Genomic DNA, 17604 nt, shown 5'->3' on the forward strand with positions numbered 1-17604 from the left:
CCCTCGCCATCCAGCTCTCTAGCCTATCCCATTGTGTCCTCTTTTTCTTTCATAGCAGTTGTTTGTGTGAGCTACCTTGTTTGTTGATTTGTTGATTTTTGTCTTCTAGCCTGTTTCTCCCAAGCCTGACACTCTGGGTATCTCTCACACACCCGGCACAGAGTAGGCATCAGGGGCTGAGTCACAGATGTGAGAATACACGACAGGAGTTTTATCTGGGGGGCGGCACAGTCAGGTCTGCAGCTTAGAGAAGTCCCTGTGGTGGTAGCCCTGTGTTGGCAGCAAAGTAGGGAGTAAGGGAGTAAGGGTTGAAGGCAGGGAGCCCAAGCAGTCTTTGATAGGAGGCTGAAACTAAAATGCAAAGTGGATCATCCTAAAGACAAGGCCGGCTCCTGTAGGCTCCAGTGCTCCTGGAGCAGCACTCATCAGCCGGCATAGACGATAAATAGCACTACCCCACCAGGACCTGCCTGCATTTTGCCATATACGGGGATGGGGGGAGCATAAAGTGACCTTGCGATAAGGCTGGGGCAAGGGTTGACAGCACTCGTGTGGACACAGCAACCCAGATCCCAGTTTCCCCTGGAGGTGTGGTAACTCACAGGGAAGGAAAGTGGCTACGGCCATTCAGAGCATTGGGACTCCTTGGGGAAGGCTGATGTCACCCCACACGAGGTCTGTGCTCATCGTGGGGACACAAAGGCCTCACTGGCATTGAGCTGTGGCAGGTCCCGGTGTCTGGAACCGCAGTCGCCATTCTGATACTGGCACATGGCTGAAATGGGCCATGAGGTCAAGGTTCTGCTGGAACCACAACCAGAGATGCCGGCAGGTGTTACTTCAGAGAGCCCTTCGGACCCAAATCTAGGAGGGGGCTAGTGGACCCTGTACAGAGCTCTGCCTCCTCCACCCTTAATGATCTTTGTTGCACTGGATGTGGCCAGCAGTGGATGTGGCCAAAGGCTCCTGTGAGTAGCCCAAATAGGGCTTCTCTGCTTCTCATGGAGAATATTCTTCAAGAGTCTAAGCCATAACAAAAAAAATTTTTTAATCTGCCCCTAGAGTCTACAGAAGCCTGGAAGCTGCCTAAATTGGGGTTGATCAGTGATTAGCCAGTGATGGCATCTACTTTTGTGCTCAGCATGGTGTTTGCCTCCTGGGGCCATAGAGATAGAAGAAATGAGCTCCCTGCCAGAGTCCTTTCTCCTTGGGGAAATGAGGCATAAGTGTACAGGAAGTTGATTGACCCTCTCACCAAGTTACAGGACAAAGCACTGTGCTGAATCAGACCTGGCCTTTCTCCTCCTAGAGCTTACCCAGCATGGGAGGTACATGCCCTGACAAGGCCAAGATGCAGGACCATGACTTGTATGTGACTTTGGGCTGTCACTGCCCCTCTGTGATTCTGTGTCTTTCTCCTCCCCACCCCCAACACCAAAGACTTTACTGACTGGTGAGAAAGATGTGTGCCAGCCAGGTATGCAAGCCTAGGAGTGCTCACGGCTCACATGCCTAATGAAAGGACTTTCCCTGGCTGGTGTGGGGAGTGACTCCTGTCCCAGACGTCAGGGAGGAGAGGCACAGCCATGGTGCCCACGGGTGCTGCCCCTGGACAGGCGGTCCTGTGCTGCAGTTTCCACTCGTGACCACTGAAGCCCCCTCCCTGCCTCCATCCATAGGTCATGCTTGAATTGTTCTAAATAAAACAGGATTCCCTCAAGGGTGTGAATGATTAATTGCACAATTATTCCATTCTGTGCTATTAATCAAACACTCATCAGATCTTGAAGAAAATTCTAGGTTCCCCACCAGACTGGGGTTTTTTGAAAAGTTACCAGTCACTTCTTTATTTTATAACCACACAGTGTCACCAAATGTATGAAAGTCATATTAGCGACTCCCCGACACTCCTCTTTGGGAAATCTCCTCCAGAATTCTATTAACATTAAAATGAAATACTATGCCAAGTAGAGTCAGGACTGTAAAAATAAAGCCTGCCGAGGCTATTTTTCTTTCAACGTTTATGGTTTCCTGAGACTGCATCACCATTTGCCATTCATCTTGCATCTTATGCAGGCTCCACAGGAGACTCGTCCCCACCTATGAGAGCGCGTCCATTCGCCGATTCCAGGAGGGCCGCGTGGACAACATTCGATCGGCAACTCCAGAGGCGCTGAGTTTTGTGAGAGCCATCACTGACCACAAGGCTGCTGTGCCGGTAAGTCCTGCTCTGTCTAAAGAGTCTCCAGGAGGCCAGAGGGGCAGCGGTGGGCTGCCTGTTGGCTGGGCTCCGTGACAACCAGCTCCTCTAGCTTGCCACTGAGTAGCCCTTTAAAGCCCCATCTCTGGTCTGTCGACAGGCTTCAGAGAAGCTGCTGCTCCTGAAGGATGCCATCCGAGCCCAGACTGAGTACACAGTCATGGTGAGTGATGTGGCGCCCCCTCTCAGGTGAACTTATGACTGTGGGCTGTGCCCAGAGCGGGGCCTTCAAGAGTAGGGCCGTGGCACAGGACCTGGGTGAGAGCTGGGCCCAGTGGCTTGGCCAAGGCCATGCCTCTCAGAGCCTCCTTTTTCTTATTTTTAAATACTAGATAACATGGCACTCTTTTTTTTTTTTTAATGTTTATTTATTTTTTAGAGGGATGGAGCACAAGTGGGGGAGGGGGAGAGAGAGATGGAGACAGAGGATCTGAAGTGGGCTCTGTGCTGACAGCAGAGAGCCCAATGCAGGGCTCAAACTCAGAAACTGCGAGATCATAACCTGAGCTGAAGTTGGATGCTTAACCAACTGAGCCACCCAGGCGCCCCAACAGAGCACTTGTTTTTACATGGATTTTACAAGAATACGACGAATGGTCTTTGAAAAAAAAAAATGATAATAATAGCAAATATGTTATAGCACTTTAGAGTTTATACAAGAGAAGTCAAATGTGAGAGATGGTGGCCAAGCCTGGCAAACTGGGGTGGCTTGCACACCTTGCATGATCGCAGGTGAGGCAGTATTTATTCCCACCAAGGGCTGGTTTTGCCTTCTTATTTTCTATTTATTCATATTGCCTATGAATAAAAAGGCTTTGCTGAAAATTAACAGTGAAATCAAAATTTTAAGGAAAATGTTCCCTTATTTAGAGAAATAGTTTATTTTCTAGCATGGCAGAGCCATCATTTGCATACAAACAACAGAGGATAAACTACTACTTGCACTAGTGATCAATATATTAACTGACAATCATTCTGGGGTGCCTGGGTGGCTCAGTTAGTTAAGCATCTGACTCTTTTTTAATTAATTAATTTTTTAATGTGTATTTGTTTTTGATGAAGTCGAGCAGACGTGGGGCAGAGAGAGGCAGGCACAGAGGATCTGAAGCTGGCTCTACACTGACAGTAGAAAGCCCAATGCAGGGCTAGAACTCACGTACCATGAGATCACGAACTGAGCTGAAGTCAGATGTTTAACCAACCGAGCCACCCAGGTGCCTCACCTCTGATTCTTGATTTTGGCTCAAGGAATGGTCTCACAGTTCGTGAGTTCGAGCCCCGCATCTGGCTCTGCATTGACAGTGTAGAGCCTTCTTGGGATTCTCTCTTTCCTTCTCTCTCTACCTCTCCTGTTCGCTTTCTCTCTCTCTCTCTCTCTCTCTCAAAATAAATAAATAAACATTAAAAAAAACTTTAAAAAAATCCTGTAGAGCATTGCCCTAGGTTTCTGCTGTGTTAACTATTTTAAGTTGTGGGAACAGCTAAATAAAAGAGATGGGGTGGGAAGGAAAGAGCTATAAGGATGCTTTGAAGGTTAATCTGGTGCTTGGTTGGTGACATGGGGTAAGGGATGGGGGAAAGAAGCAAAGGGAGCTCCAGCTCCCTGGCTAGTGTATTTGGGAATGGTTGTGGAGAAAGGACATCCCAGTGCAGGAGCAGGTGTGCGCCAGATGCCCCATCACAGACTCTCACAGCACCTTATGCTTTTCCTTCATAGCACGCACACTCCCAGCACCCAGTAGCTTGGGCACACAGTGGGTGCTCAAGTAAGATTCCCTGAATGAATGAAAGAAAGACTGAGTGATGAATCATTCTACTCATTACTACTTGTGGCCTTAATCCAAACAATCTGTTAAATCAACCCCAGTTGCCACAGTGAGCTTGAGGTGGTGAAGACGGGTGGGTGGCTGCTGCAGAGAGTGGCTGCTTCTCCAGATCTGCCACCAATCAGCGATGACACAGAGGTAACCAGAGAAATTAGAAGTACGCCCACTTCAAAGATAGGCTCATAGTTCTTCCCCTCTGTTCTAACGGGGCACGTCTAAAGTGAGCTGAGGTTGTGTGACATGTCTTTTAACCTATAATTAGGTGCACTGGAAGAGACTGGGGCCTCTGAGTCATCTTTATGCATTCATTCTGTACTGAGAAAGAACAGTTGCCAAATCCCAAAGCGTGCCTTGTAAACTTGAACAGAGTTCATTGTGATGGAGGTTTCCTCCTCGCTGGGGCTCTAACAACTAAGTGGGCATCTTATGCAACTGTGAACCCCCTATGATTTACAATTACCCTGATGTGGACTCAGAGGTCACTACTATAGGCCAGAGGTGGCCCCCAAGTCTCCATCACTTCCCATAATTGCCCCAAATAAACATGTAATCCAAGTGAAACCAGTGTGCATGCTACACACGCTACCTCAAGTGGGAAGGATATGAAATGAGTGCCCCAGCCCCACTACCGGCCACACCACCACTTCTGAGTTCCTCTTCCGTAGAAATCCTGGAGTCCCCACTGCTATATTTTATCCTTTGATAAGAATTCAAGTGTCTTAATGATAAAAAGAAAAAAATCTTTTTACATTCAACAAGCTTTCCTCTTGCAAATATCAGCTGAGCCTCTGCTAAGATGTCTAGTTTCTGTCTCAAAATGATTTCTTAGATTATAATCCAGTTTAGTTGAGCTGACTCTGGGCCCATGAAATAGCAACCAAGATTTAGAAACAGACCTTAATGTCCTCTATCACTCATTCATTGGACTTCTCTGGAGGATAAAGTATTAGTTGTGGTGAGAGTCTGTCCAGTGATATCCCAGGGCACCCCTCCCCATCCGTCCACAGGGCGCAGAACCCATCCTTCTCCCCAAACTCTTCTCCTACCTATGAAGTTACTGGGGATGGCCTGGCCCACCTCTTCCACTTAGAGTGGTGACCATGCTGGGGTTGAGAGGTGAGGGATACTCAGACTCATAGACCTTTAACTCAGACATGCTCATGTTAGAACCCAGCCTGCTCTGGACTCGCCCTGTGCACATAGGAAGGGTCCAAGAAGCAGAGGCTGAGTAGTAAAGTGGTCAGTCCTGGGTGGCCACCGACACCCACTGTCTGCAGCAAGCACTGGGTAAGTGCAAGCCTTGACCCTTGCAGTCACCATTAGCATTGTGGACTAGAGAGAAGGGGGAGGGCAGAGGAGCCCATTCTTATGTCCTGTTCTTTGTCCCTAACTACCCAGGCCATAACAGGGATGGCCATCGACAATCATTTGCTGGGGCTGCGGGAGCTGGCCCGAGACATGTGCAAGGAGTTGCCCGAGATGTTCACGGATGAAACATACCTGATGAGTAACCGGTTCATCCTCTCAACCAGCCAGGTACAGCCCTAGTGCAGCTGTCACCCAAGGGGCCATTTAGTGTAACCAGTGCGCTTTCTAAAAAGCCACTTAGTGTAACCAAGTGACTACAGCCCACTGGTTGGAGTCAGGCAAGTCCCAGATCTGCTTCTTACAAGCTGCATGACCTTTTGCAAAATGACTTAAATGCTCAGAGTGCTGGTTTCCCCACTGCCTAAATGGGTGTAATCATGGGCACCACCTTGGCAGAGGTGGATTGGATGGGTACTGGTGCCCTAATCATTACTGCTTTATTACCTTTCAATCTGTTACTAGAGGGGTAGTGTTCCACCATGCTGGCCACAGGTTCTGAAGCCCAATAGGACTAGAGTGAAGTCCTGACTCAACAAGAGGTGACGATGTGGGTAGAAAGCCTAGCCTAGTGCCTGGCATGGACAGGATCCTCTAATCAGGTCACAGACATTATTATAAAGGTCTGTGTGGCCAACAGCAGGTGATTGGCTGCCATCCCAGCATCTCCTCACTAGTGCTACATCCTCCCTCTGTGGGAGGACCACTGTTGGAAAGAATGAAATCCACTAGAGAAGGCAGCAGTTTAGGAAAGAAAATAAACCCCCAAAAGTCAGCTTACTAAAACTCTACCTCATCTGCCAAAGGCTGGACGTGGGCAATAAAAGGGGCTGACAAAGTTGTGTTTGAGGATAAAAGCCCACTCAGTAATTTGATTTTGTCATTACGGCAGTGAGCTCGCAGACGTGAATAAACGAGGGCAGGACGCAACAACATAAATTCTTCAGGAAACCATCCGTGGGCAAAAAGTGCTTTGGAATGGTTTTACGGCCTTCAGCTGTTGCACGGCAAATTTATCTCACAATGAGGTGACTCTATTAGCAAGACTAATGGTTTGTTCTGCCCCATTAAAATGGCCGCTGTCATTTCTGAAGGCCTGACTACAGAGCACCAGAAACCTTAGGTTTAAAACAAACCCCATCCTGCAAGTACTCAAGAATGTGTTTTATTTTCCCCATCAGACCAGCTAATAAAATTAATTTGGGGTGTGGTGGTTTGGTGTTTTTTCCCCTCCCAACTAGAAATGAACATTTATGGCTTGAAGGCCTTCAGAGACACATTTTCCTGATTTGTGATCCCGATTACAAAATCTCAGCACTCTGAATTCAAAATGTATTAGGTGCATAACTAAAACTCCAGTTGATGGCACTCTTTGAAATGCCCAATGCTGGGTAATTGTGCATGGCGGGGCTATGGGGAGAAAATCAGACCAGCCAGGCAGTACTGACAGTAATTAAGGATGTGGGGAAAATCAACAAAGAAGACAGGCCAGATTTCCTTCTGTTCATAAATTACTCCCTCTGGGAAGCCATGTAACTGTTGGGTACCACCAGGGTCCCATTGAGTTAATTACCCTGATTGCCTCAGTGCCTCAAACAGCCTTCCCAGTGAAGGAGAGTCTCAGCCTGAGACCCAGCACAGGTCACTCTGGGAGATTTTGACTCTACAAGTACAGCACATTTCCTACCAGGGAGTGGCTTATGGACCCTCTTCTTCTGACATCGTGTGGTTAGATAGGTTTGTTTTTATGACTCTGCCTGTGGCCAACCATGCTGAAGCAATTGGTTCATTTGGTTAATTCAGTCAAACGCCCAGGTGGAAAAGAGAAGCAAATATCCCGTTGAGGCCTCTGGGTTGTTGAAAAGCCCTGCATTCTAGCAAGTTCGCAGGTTACATTTCAGGACAAGCATCTTCTGACCTGTCCTCTCCTCTAGGTGCCCACAACCATGGAGATGTTTTGCTGCTATGGTCCCGTGGTGCCCGATGGGTACGGGGCCTGCTACAACCCCCAGCCAGAGAGCATCCTTTTCTGCATCTCCAGCTTTCATGGCTGCAAAGAGACATCTTCTACCAAGTTTGCAAAAGCGGTAGAAGAAAGCCTCATTGAAATGCGGGACCTCTGTAGTCTGTCACAGTCTGTGGTGGGCAAGCCATTGGCAACACAAGAAAAAGCAACAAGGCCCATTCAAGGGCACCAACCTTGACTCCTGCCACTAGGTTTCATCTCCCCAAACCCAGCATTCTGCCGCTGCTAGACCCTGCCAAACCCCTGCTTCCCACCCTCTCCCCAGCTTTCAGTAGCTCCCATCCTCAGGGCCCAACACAGAGACCACACTGAGGCATCACACAAAGCAGGAGTGTTAGGAGGAAAGTGTCCCTCATTACTCATGGGAATTGTCATCATTTACCAAGGTTACCTCTAGCCTGTGTACTGGGAAATAAGACTGGCCTGGCTCTGAGGCAGCCTTGGTGAGATGGGGAAGTCTACACTGCCTTCCCTGTGTGGTATCAGAAGCTTAATGTTGGTGTTTGCTACCCTAGCAGGACCTAGTATGTCCAGGTGAGACTTTTGACCCCAAAAAAGAATGAGTCAACCTATTACATGCAGTGTCCCTACACGAATCATGAAGAAAGAGGCTAACTCCAGGTCATTACCTCTTTTTGGGGGGGGAAGAGTAGGGGCCTTTGTTTTCAGATTCACAGCAGTCTGATCATGGCATTCAGGGTGGCCTGCACTGAGCCAGACAGTGCTGTAAACACCCCCTCCCCTACACACACACACACACACACACACACACACACACACAGCCCAAGTTATTTTAAAATGTAGTGACCCAGGCCCAAAACCACATGTCTCCTGGTTTTCATCTAATCTCCTAGGGGCAGCCTTCCATTGAGTTTGGAAAATCTGGTCCTGCTATTTTGAAAGGGGAAAAAGAACCATCTGCCATTGCCCTAGAGTGGTATTGCTCTCTGCTTCCCTGGGGTGGGGGGGCATTAAGGACAGTCCAGCAGAGTAAGCAGCACAGTGCCCACCAAGCAGCAGGGATGGAAGGGGGACCAGTCTACGTCCCCAAGGATCCTGCCACTCACATTTTTTTTTTCTCGTTCCTTCCCCACTCCCCTTCACAGGAATCATGCCCTTATAGGTGATCTGCCTTCTACAGAGGAGAGGGTTACTTTGGGGGCTTTCTGCTCTTGTTGTTCATTTGTTTTGTTTTATTCATCTTTAAAATTTTTTCAATGTTTATTCATTTTTGAGAGAGAGAGAGGGAGAGAGAGAAAGAGAGAGAGATAGAGTGAGCAGGGGAGGGGCAGATAGAGAGGGAGACACAGAATCTGAAGCAGGCTCCATGCTCTGGGCTGTCAGCACAGAGCCCGACGTGGGGCTTGAACTCATGAGCCCCAAGATCATGACCTGAATCTAAATCAGATGCTTAACCGACTGAACCACTCAGGCACCCCTTGTTTTATTTATTTTTAAGAGAGGATTTTAAGAAAACTACCATATAATTAATTTCAGAAAATTATCTCAGTGACCCAAGCAGGACACCTGCAGACAGCTGGGCCCCTTTATGTGGAGGATGTTACCCAGGGATTCCAACTAAACCCCATGAGGAGGAGTGCAGAACAGGACTCTCCTTGCCCCCAGCAGGGGAGGGTGGGGAAAGGAGACAGCTAGTGGGGAGTGGGCCAGGAGGAGGGAATGGCTGTATCCAGAGACAACCCTGATGGAGGGGCAGAGAGTGCACAAAGCCAAAGTTAAGGTGGTCCCGAGAGATTGTGATCATCAAGAAGATATGAGAATCACTTCCTGTTGGGGACTATTTTTATAGTAAATCTAAAAGGCAAGGGACTAGAAAGGCCACACTGCAAACAGCTGAGGCAGCCTGTCTCTGTCCAGAGGAGGCACAGAGCTTGGCTCTCACCACTAACTTCTGCTGTGCGACCAGCGGGAGATTCCTGCAAATACCCCTCGCCCCATTCCCACTGTGCTCTGAGGCATTCTGAGCTCTGCACTCTAGCCCAGGGACCCTGCACATGTCCCTTTGGACAACCATGCAAGCTTTCTGCACTTTGACCAGTATTGAAGTAGGCAGGGCTGAGATGGGGGACCTTTGTTCAGCTCTGAAAACACAAACCACCCGGAACAGTAAATTCCTTGAGCCCTGGTTTTAGATTGAGGATTTCTATTGGATGATCTAGGAGATTCTGCACTGCCCTTCAAAGTCACTGGTCTGTAGGTGCATACTCCTACAGACCTCCACCTTCCTGCTCCCCTTGGGAAGTAGCATTCTAAGAGTCCTGAGAATGTCTGGGGAATTTCTGTACACCTGATGTAAGTTGACCCAAAACCACTTGTCTGTTCTCACCAAATGACCACAGTACAGATCTGATTTCTCTTCTGATTTCCCTCCATGGATTTCTGGACATTTGATTTTGGGGTCTGGCAACCCCACTGACCTGACCAAGAGACCTAAATACCCAGAGACTCAATTCCCTCCATCATCAAATGGGGACAAGAATGTCCCAACTTTGCAATGCTTTGAGGATTGCAGATCATGTCTGTAAAGGGCCTTGCACAAGCAGTTGGGCTCTGGTGTCCACTGTCAGTATGATGTTACCCCAGCAGGCATTGTTCAGGTGAAGTTATTTCAAACTTTTACACTGGTTTGAAAGAACCAAGCTCACGTCTGTCATTCTCTGAGCATAGGGAAAGGAAACTGACTCTGTATATTCAGATATCAACCATACACTGTGAGGGCTTTAAGAAGTGTAGGATTGTGGACATTTGGCAGGAGGGAATACCTCCTCTTTCTGAGGAAGAATCTGGAAGCTGGTCTTCCCCCTCCAAGAACAGGTGGATGCCCTGAGTCTTTATGCAAAGGCAATGCTGAGCCATGGCCATGGGCATCTCTGGGGGACCCTGGTAATGGAGACTGTTTCAAGTGTCCCCAGAGAGATGGAGAATGAAATCTGAAGACAGTCATTTCAGGGCAGTGATGCATAATAAAAATGCTTGTGGCCACCTTACAATACTGCTAAGTTGCCAAAATATATAAAGTTGACATTTGAGTTCTATTTTTATAAAATTGTTCTAGATTTATGGCAATATATACATGTGTATTTATAGTCTTTCAATTTTAAGTTATAGTTTTGTGCTTTAAATATATGTATGACTAAAGGACTGTATATTGAAAGTACTATATTCAAAATATTTAAAGACTGTAAGCCTGTATTCAATAAAAAGTAATGCCAAGAAAGATGGTGTTAGCCATTGTTTCTACCCATAAATGCTATAAAAATTTTGTTGTAAATTCTGTGAGCTGGGTTAACAATTCATTTGGCATTGTCTGAAGTCCATCAGCAGCAGCAGTGGATGTCTGAAAGGTACAGGGACCAGGAGAGAAAGGGAGGAAGGGACTTGAGTCTCTCCTACCATGTGGCATGGGGAAAGGGTGAGGGGCAGAGGGGCTTCACGGGCTGTTTGTGATCACGTTGGCAGAAACCTGGGTGTAGAGATCAGTGTCTCCACTTAAGCCTCCACAAACGTGCGTAGCAGAATGGAATGGAGAGGAAAATGCCAGACTCAGAGATGGGATGCCTAGACTGTAAATCCAATTCTATCTCTAACTTGCCATGGACTCTGGGGATGTTGCTTCACCTCTCTTGCCTTGTTTCTTCATCTGTGAAGTGTGGATGTTGACACCAGCACCACCCATTTCCAGGACTGTGGTGAGATGACACAGATGGTCCTTGTTTGAAAACTTAGATAGTGACGTAAAAATCGCTCACTGCAGGCTCACAGATACTTGCACACAGGTTCCTTCACCCTGCACAGCCCAAAGATACATTCCAAGCTGCAAGATCCCCTCTGCAGCCACAAAAATCCACAGAACCAGAACTGGGTTTCCAAATGCTTTCCAATCAGAGCCTAAAAGGAACCTTAACATGTCTGAATTTGTATACTTGGGAAGCAGAAAAGGCATTATGCAAAAAGACAACGGCTAAGAATATTCCAGGAGGAATGGTGGGGTTAGGAACGAACAGGGTCAGAGTAATGTCAGCTTGCTCTTATTTAGCACACAGATCACACGTGGCCCTAAAATAACAAGATGAAGAAAATAGAGAGAGAAGAATACAAACAGGCAAGCCAGCGCCCAACATACAAACTAATGCAACTCCCTCCTTGTTGTCTCTGGAGTCTCTATGGGGTGGATGTTGGTACATTTAGTTAAAAAGGCAGAGAAGAGTCCCTCCCAGGTTCACAAGAAGAACCAGAATTTTCCAAATTAATCCCTGATAGTGGGGGGGGCGGGAACTAGTGCCCTTCATTCCCTTTATGAATTCAGCTGATCTCCTTCCTTTTATAGTTCTCTGAGTTTTCCTTCCAAGGAGGCCTTTTGAGTCTGCAGGATAAACAATATGCCATCTCTGGGAAATCTGGCCTCATATCAAATAAGAGAACCTTTCTAAAAACTGCTCTCCTTCTTCTAAGGGCCAGGTCTCTCCTTGTTCTATTCCTTCTGTTTCTTCCATCTCTTTGAGGGTTTCACTTCCTATTTCTGTCCCTTACGTGATATTGGACCCCAGGGTTCTGTCCTTGATCTCTATTTCTTTTTTTTAATGTTTATTCATTTTTGAGAGACAGGGCATGAATAGGGGAGGGACAGAGAGAGAGGGAGACACAGAATCTGAAGCAGGTTCCAGGCTCTGAGTTGTCAGCACAGAGCCTGATGTGGGGCTCAAACCCACAAACCGTGAGATCAAGACCTGAGCCAAAGTCAGATGCTAAACTGACTGAGCCACCCAGGTGCCCCTATCTCTATTTCTTATATTAAAGAGCAACAAAACGGGAGATTGAACTGATCCAGAAGGGCCCTTCTATCTATAAAAACATATGCACAGAGAAAATTCTTTGAAATATATAGTCAAATTCAAAAGAAAGAAAATAAATCCTCACATTACAAGAAGGAGGAGGGGTAGGGGGAGGAGAAGGAGAAGGAGTAGGAGAAGCAGAAGCAGAAGCAGAAGGAGAAGGAGAAGGAGACGGAGACGGAGAAGGAGAAGAAGGCCTAAAACAGAACAGTGAGCAAGAGTTAAAGATGTGTCAGACCAGACACAAATTCCAGTGGCTAACAGCAGGGTTTACCACCGCTGCAAGTTGAGAGAACATGACCTCAGCTCATGCAAGATAGAAGATGCAGCTAAACTCCCTGCACAAAATCCGAACCTCATAGAAGTGTCCCAACTTTAACAACAACAACAATAAAAAGACTAGAAAAACTCTTCCCATCATCCTAGGGGAGCATTGAGGAACCATGCCATTCACTCAGGGCTATAGATGATGGAAAAAAGACATCCATGAGAAATTAAACTATAAATGTGTGTCGTGTAGATGTGGAGCCTGAGTTTATACAACTTATTTGCAAAGCAAGAATTCTACGCCAATAATTTTTTTTTTTAATTTCCTGGGTCAGTAAGATCCAAAGGGGCTCAGCAGAGTCCAATACAAAACCACCTTCCACAAATGTGGAAACACCAAACACCCAGAGAAGGAAAACACTCTATTAAAGATGAGCTCACAGTCAAAAAATACAAACAGCACAAGAAATAGTTCACAAGAGGGAAAGCAGCAGATAAAGCAAACATCAGAGTGAATATCACAAAGACTGGAAAGAAAAGATGACTCAGACAGAAGCTGTAAAATAGATATGTTTAATATTATAAAGAAAGAAATAAAAATACAAGGAAGATACATGTTGAAGTTCAGGAAGAAGAGGTTAGAGACAATGGAGGAAAGCACTATTCAAAGAGAAAATAATTAGGAATATTCCATGATTCAAAGAATTACATTATTCTAAAATTCTTGGGTCAAAGAAAAAACAATAATGAAAATTATTAGATCAGAATGATAATAAAGACACTTCATACCAAATCTCTGGGATACAGAAAAAGTGATACTTTTAAGGAAATTTAAAAGTATAAATTTAAGGAAAATTTATACCTTAAAATACATCAGAAAAGATGAAAGACTGAAAATTGATGAGCTAAGTATACACTTAAGTGTACTTTTTTCTTAAAAAGTAAGAAAAAGTGGGGCACCTGGGTGGCTCAGTTGGTTAAGCATCTGGCTCTTGGTTTTGGCTCAGGTTATGAACTTGTGGTTTGTGAGATCGAACCCCACGTCGAGCTCTGTGCTGACAGTGTGGAACCTTCTGAAATTCTCTCTCTCTTTCTCTGCCCCTCCCCCATGCACATGCATGCACACACCCTCTCTCCCTCTCTCTCTCAAAAATAAAAAAAAACTTTAAAAAAAAAAAGGTAGGAAAAAGAGCTGAAGAGTAAACTCAAAGAAAGTAACCAAGATAAGACAACTATCAAGGAAGGAGAAAACAAAAAATAACAGAGAAGCTAAAAAAAAAGCAAAAGTTGGTTCTTTGACCACATGCTTGTGCTCAGTGGAGGTCAGGGAACTGAGCCAGAATCATGGCCAGTATAGGGGCAGCAGTTGGACTGACAATGGCTGCTGCAGGATTTGCAGGCTGCTATGTTCTTCAAGCCATGAAATATATGGAACCTCAAGCATAACAAATTTTTCAAAGTCTACAAAAATCTGCTTTCAGTGGTGGCTATTATAGAGGTGCATTTGAACTCAAAATGACAAAATGAGAAGCAGCATTAATATTAGGCACAAGCCCTACTGCCAATAAAGGAAAAATAAGAGATGCTTGTTGATGAAGTATCCTTTTAAATCACCCAGACAAGGGAGAATCTCCTTATATAGCAGCCAAAATCAAGGAAGCTAAAGATTTACTACACAGTCAAGCTAAAAAAATGAAGTAAATGTGTAATGAATTTTAAGTTCTTGTTAGTTTATGTATGAGTGCCAGCTTCTTATAATAAAATGCCTCAAAGTTACAAATTTTTTAAATGATTTAGTACAAGCTGAGCCAAAGCTTTGGTATAAGTTTCTTCTTTGAATTTGAGGATTTTAAATCAGATTATAGAATACTTGTGGATTCTGAAAAACAGTGTGGAGGTTCCTCAAAAAATTAAAAATAGAATTACCCAAGACCTCGCAATTGCACTACTAGGAATTTATCCAAAGGATACAGGAGTGCTGATTCAAAGGGGGCACATGCACCCCAATGTTTATAGCAGCACTATCAACAATAGCCAAAGTATGGAAAGAGTCCAAATATTCATCAACTGATGAATGGATAAAGAAGATGTCGGGGCTCAGTTGGTTGAGCGTCCAACTTTGGCTCAGGTCATGATCTCACAGTTTGTGAGTTCAAGCCCCACGTCAGGCTCTGTGCTGACAACTCAGAGCCTGGAGCCTGCTTTGGATTCTGTCTGTCTGTCTGTCTGTCTCTCTCTGCCCCTCTCCCACTAGTGCTCTGTTTCTCAAAAATAAATAAGTGTAAAAAAAGAAGAAGAAGAAGATGTAGTATATATATATACACAATGGAATACTACTTGGAAATGAAAAAGAATGAAATCTTTGCAACAGTGTGGATGAAACTGGAGGGTATTATACTAAGAAAAATAAGTCAGTCAGAAAAAGACAGATACCATATGATTTCACTCATATGTGGAATTTTAGAAACTTAACAGATGACTATAGGGGAAGGGAATGAAAAATAAGATACAAGAAGAGAGAGGGGCAAACCACAGAGATTCTTAAAAACAGAGAACTGAGGGTTGATGGGCATGAAGGTTTGGGAGGGTGCGGAAAATGGGTGAAGGGCATTGAGGAGGGCACTTGTTGGGTTGAGTACAGGGTGTTGTATGTAAGTGATAAATCACTGGAATCTACTCCTGAAGCCAAGACTACACTGTATGTTAGCTAAGTTGACAATAAATAAATAGATAAATACATACATACCTACATATTTGGAGATTTAACACTCAGTAATCATGGATAAATACACACAATTTGAATAGAAATATTGTTTGTTATTCATTTAGCAAATAATCTGTTACCTACTTCAAGGCAAAATGAATGTGACACTCTCTAGCTTTCAAGGAGCCCCCAGTCAAATGGGATACTGATAAACTGGTAACTAAAATACAGCGTGATAAATATATATTTTTTAACTTGGTTCTTTGAAAACAATAACAAAATAGACAAGGCTCTGGTAAAAACAATGAAAAAATGAGAAATTCAGAAATATATAATTAATAATAGGTAGATACAACTGTAGTAGACATTATAAAGGTAACCAGAGAATATATCAACTACTTTATTCCAATAAATTTGAAAACTTAGATAAAAATTCTTAGAAAAGTATAACTTACTACAACTAATAAAAGAAGAAATAAGATTTCTGGATAGCCTTATAAATCTTAAATTAACTGAAGCAGTAGTTTAAAATCTTCCCACTCAGAAAAATAAAATAAAATAAATAAAATAAAATCTTCCCACTCAGAAAAATAAGTATGGTGGGGGAAGAGGAATGTAAAATGTTGTAGACATTTCCTACCAAACATTCAAAGAAATGATCATTTCAATCATATATAAAACCAATAAGGGAATATTCCCTCTTTGTATAAACGCCCTTATTTATTCTCTGAGGCTAGTATAACTTTAGTATCCAAACCAGACTTGGATATCCAATAAAGAAAAACTAAAGGCCCATTTTCCTCATGCATAAATATCCAGAAATCTAAATGAAACTATAGCAAACAAATTCTAACAGTACTGCACCCATGGCCAAGTCAGGTTTATCTGAGAATGCAAGGTAGTTTAATATTAGAAGATGATGAGCACCAGGCGATGTATAAACGTGTTGAATCACTGTATAGTACACCTGAAACTAATATGATGCTGTTAACTAACTAGAATTAAAATTAAAACTTAAAAAAAAAGAAGATAGCTAAATGTCATTTACCCATGAATAGCTTAAAGAATAAAACTACAGAACCACTCTAATAGATCATTGAAATGCATTCAGTAAAATTTAACAGTCATTCATAATTTTAAAAAACTCATAGTAAAAGGAATTAGAAAATAACTTAGCAACATGGAACATCTGCATAAAACATACAATATACATCATCCTAAGTAGGGAAATGTAGGATAAAGGTGGATATGCACTGGAGGAGCCAAGATGGAGGAACAGCATGGAAGTTTTTTGTGCATCTTGCCTCCATGAAACACAGCCAGACCAACACTAAACCATCCCGCACACCTAGAAAACTGACTTGAGGATTAACACAACAAGCTGCACAACCTGAACCACAGCACTCAGGAGGTACGCAGCGCCGAGAGTGAACTGGGGGAGAGAGAAGCCACAGAGGACAGGGAGCTGTTTTTGCTTGCGGAGAGAGGACAGAGATGGGTGGGGGGGAATATGGGAAAAACACCCCCCACCAAAAGCAGCTGGAGAGAAAGTGGAAAAGTGGAAACAGCCACAGGGACTGAACTAAAAAGGGAGAAAGGAGAAAGGAGAGGGTTTAACTTCCATTAAGACTCTATAAACAGGGGGAGTGCAGAGTCTGAAACCCTGCAGCTTGATACCTGGTGGTGCTCTGGTGGGAAGGGCGAATCCCCAGGAACAGAATGAAGTCCAGAGGTCTTCTGGGCCACATGGGGAAAGGTGGTTCCCCTGCTGGGAGGACACCTGGTAGAGGCTGTGTGGCTCCCCCAAAGGCCCCAGTGGACCTGGGAGAACAAGCACATTTGCTGGGGCTGGAACAAGGTCATTGGGGGTGAAGCCATGTGCTAGATGTGTGCCGTGATTTTCCATAATCCCTGAAACACTGCTGCTGCCACCATCACGCGAACTTTTTCTGGGGCAGGCTGGTGCCCAGCTGCAGTCTCCAGGCATCTACAGCAGCACTGTCCTGTGAACGTTCCTGGGTGCAGCTGACACCGGCCATTGCTTGGTAAGACCCTCCCACAGAGGGGCAGAATGGGTCAAAGCCGCAGTGCTTCAGAAGTAAGGGGTTGGGAAAAATAGCCACGTCTGAGATAAAACTCAGGAGGGAAGTGCTGCCAGGGGCTTGGTCATGGACAGTGTAAAAGCGGAAAGTGGATGGAAGCCAGACAGAAAGGACAACAAAAGATGGGTGTGTGATTGCTGATCGAGGAGAACAGAGTTCCAATACTAGAGACTGGTAGCTGGGTGACGCCATTTTCACCAC

At 44.9% G+C, this 17604-nt stretch overlaps 1 protein-coding gene and 1 pseudogene across 1 annotated transcript in view; both read left to right on the forward strand.

The window, feature by feature from the left end:
- Nucleotides 1-7655, forward strand: part of CHAT (choline O-acetyltransferase) — a 41819-nt gene extending 34164 nt beyond the window's left edge. The window contains exons 11-14 of the mRNA XM_047072630.1: nucleotides 2077-2218; nucleotides 2361-2423; nucleotides 5485-5622; nucleotides 7386-7655. Of these exons, the coding sequence (XP_046928586.1) occupies nucleotides 2077-2218; nucleotides 2361-2423; nucleotides 5485-5622; nucleotides 7386-7655 (613 nt within the window). The remainder of the gene's footprint in view (nucleotides 1-2076; nucleotides 2219-2360; nucleotides 2424-5484; nucleotides 5623-7385) is intronic.
- A 6286-nt stretch (nucleotides 7656-13941) lies between these two features.
- On the forward strand, nucleotides 13942-14298 carry LOC124506116 (mitochondrial import inner membrane translocase subunit TIM14-like; annotated as a pseudogene).
- Nucleotides 14299-17604: the final 3306 nt, after the last annotated feature.

The sequence above is a fragment of the Lynx rufus genome, unplaced genomic scaffold (assembly GCF_022079265.1).
Source record: "Lynx rufus isolate CCGP_SWC_20201006 ecotype Redwood Valley unplaced genomic scaffold, mLynRuf1.p SCAF_11, whole genome shotgun sequence".
In the NCBI taxonomy this organism is placed as follows: Eukaryota; Metazoa; Chordata; class Mammalia; order Carnivora; family Felidae; genus Lynx; species Lynx rufus.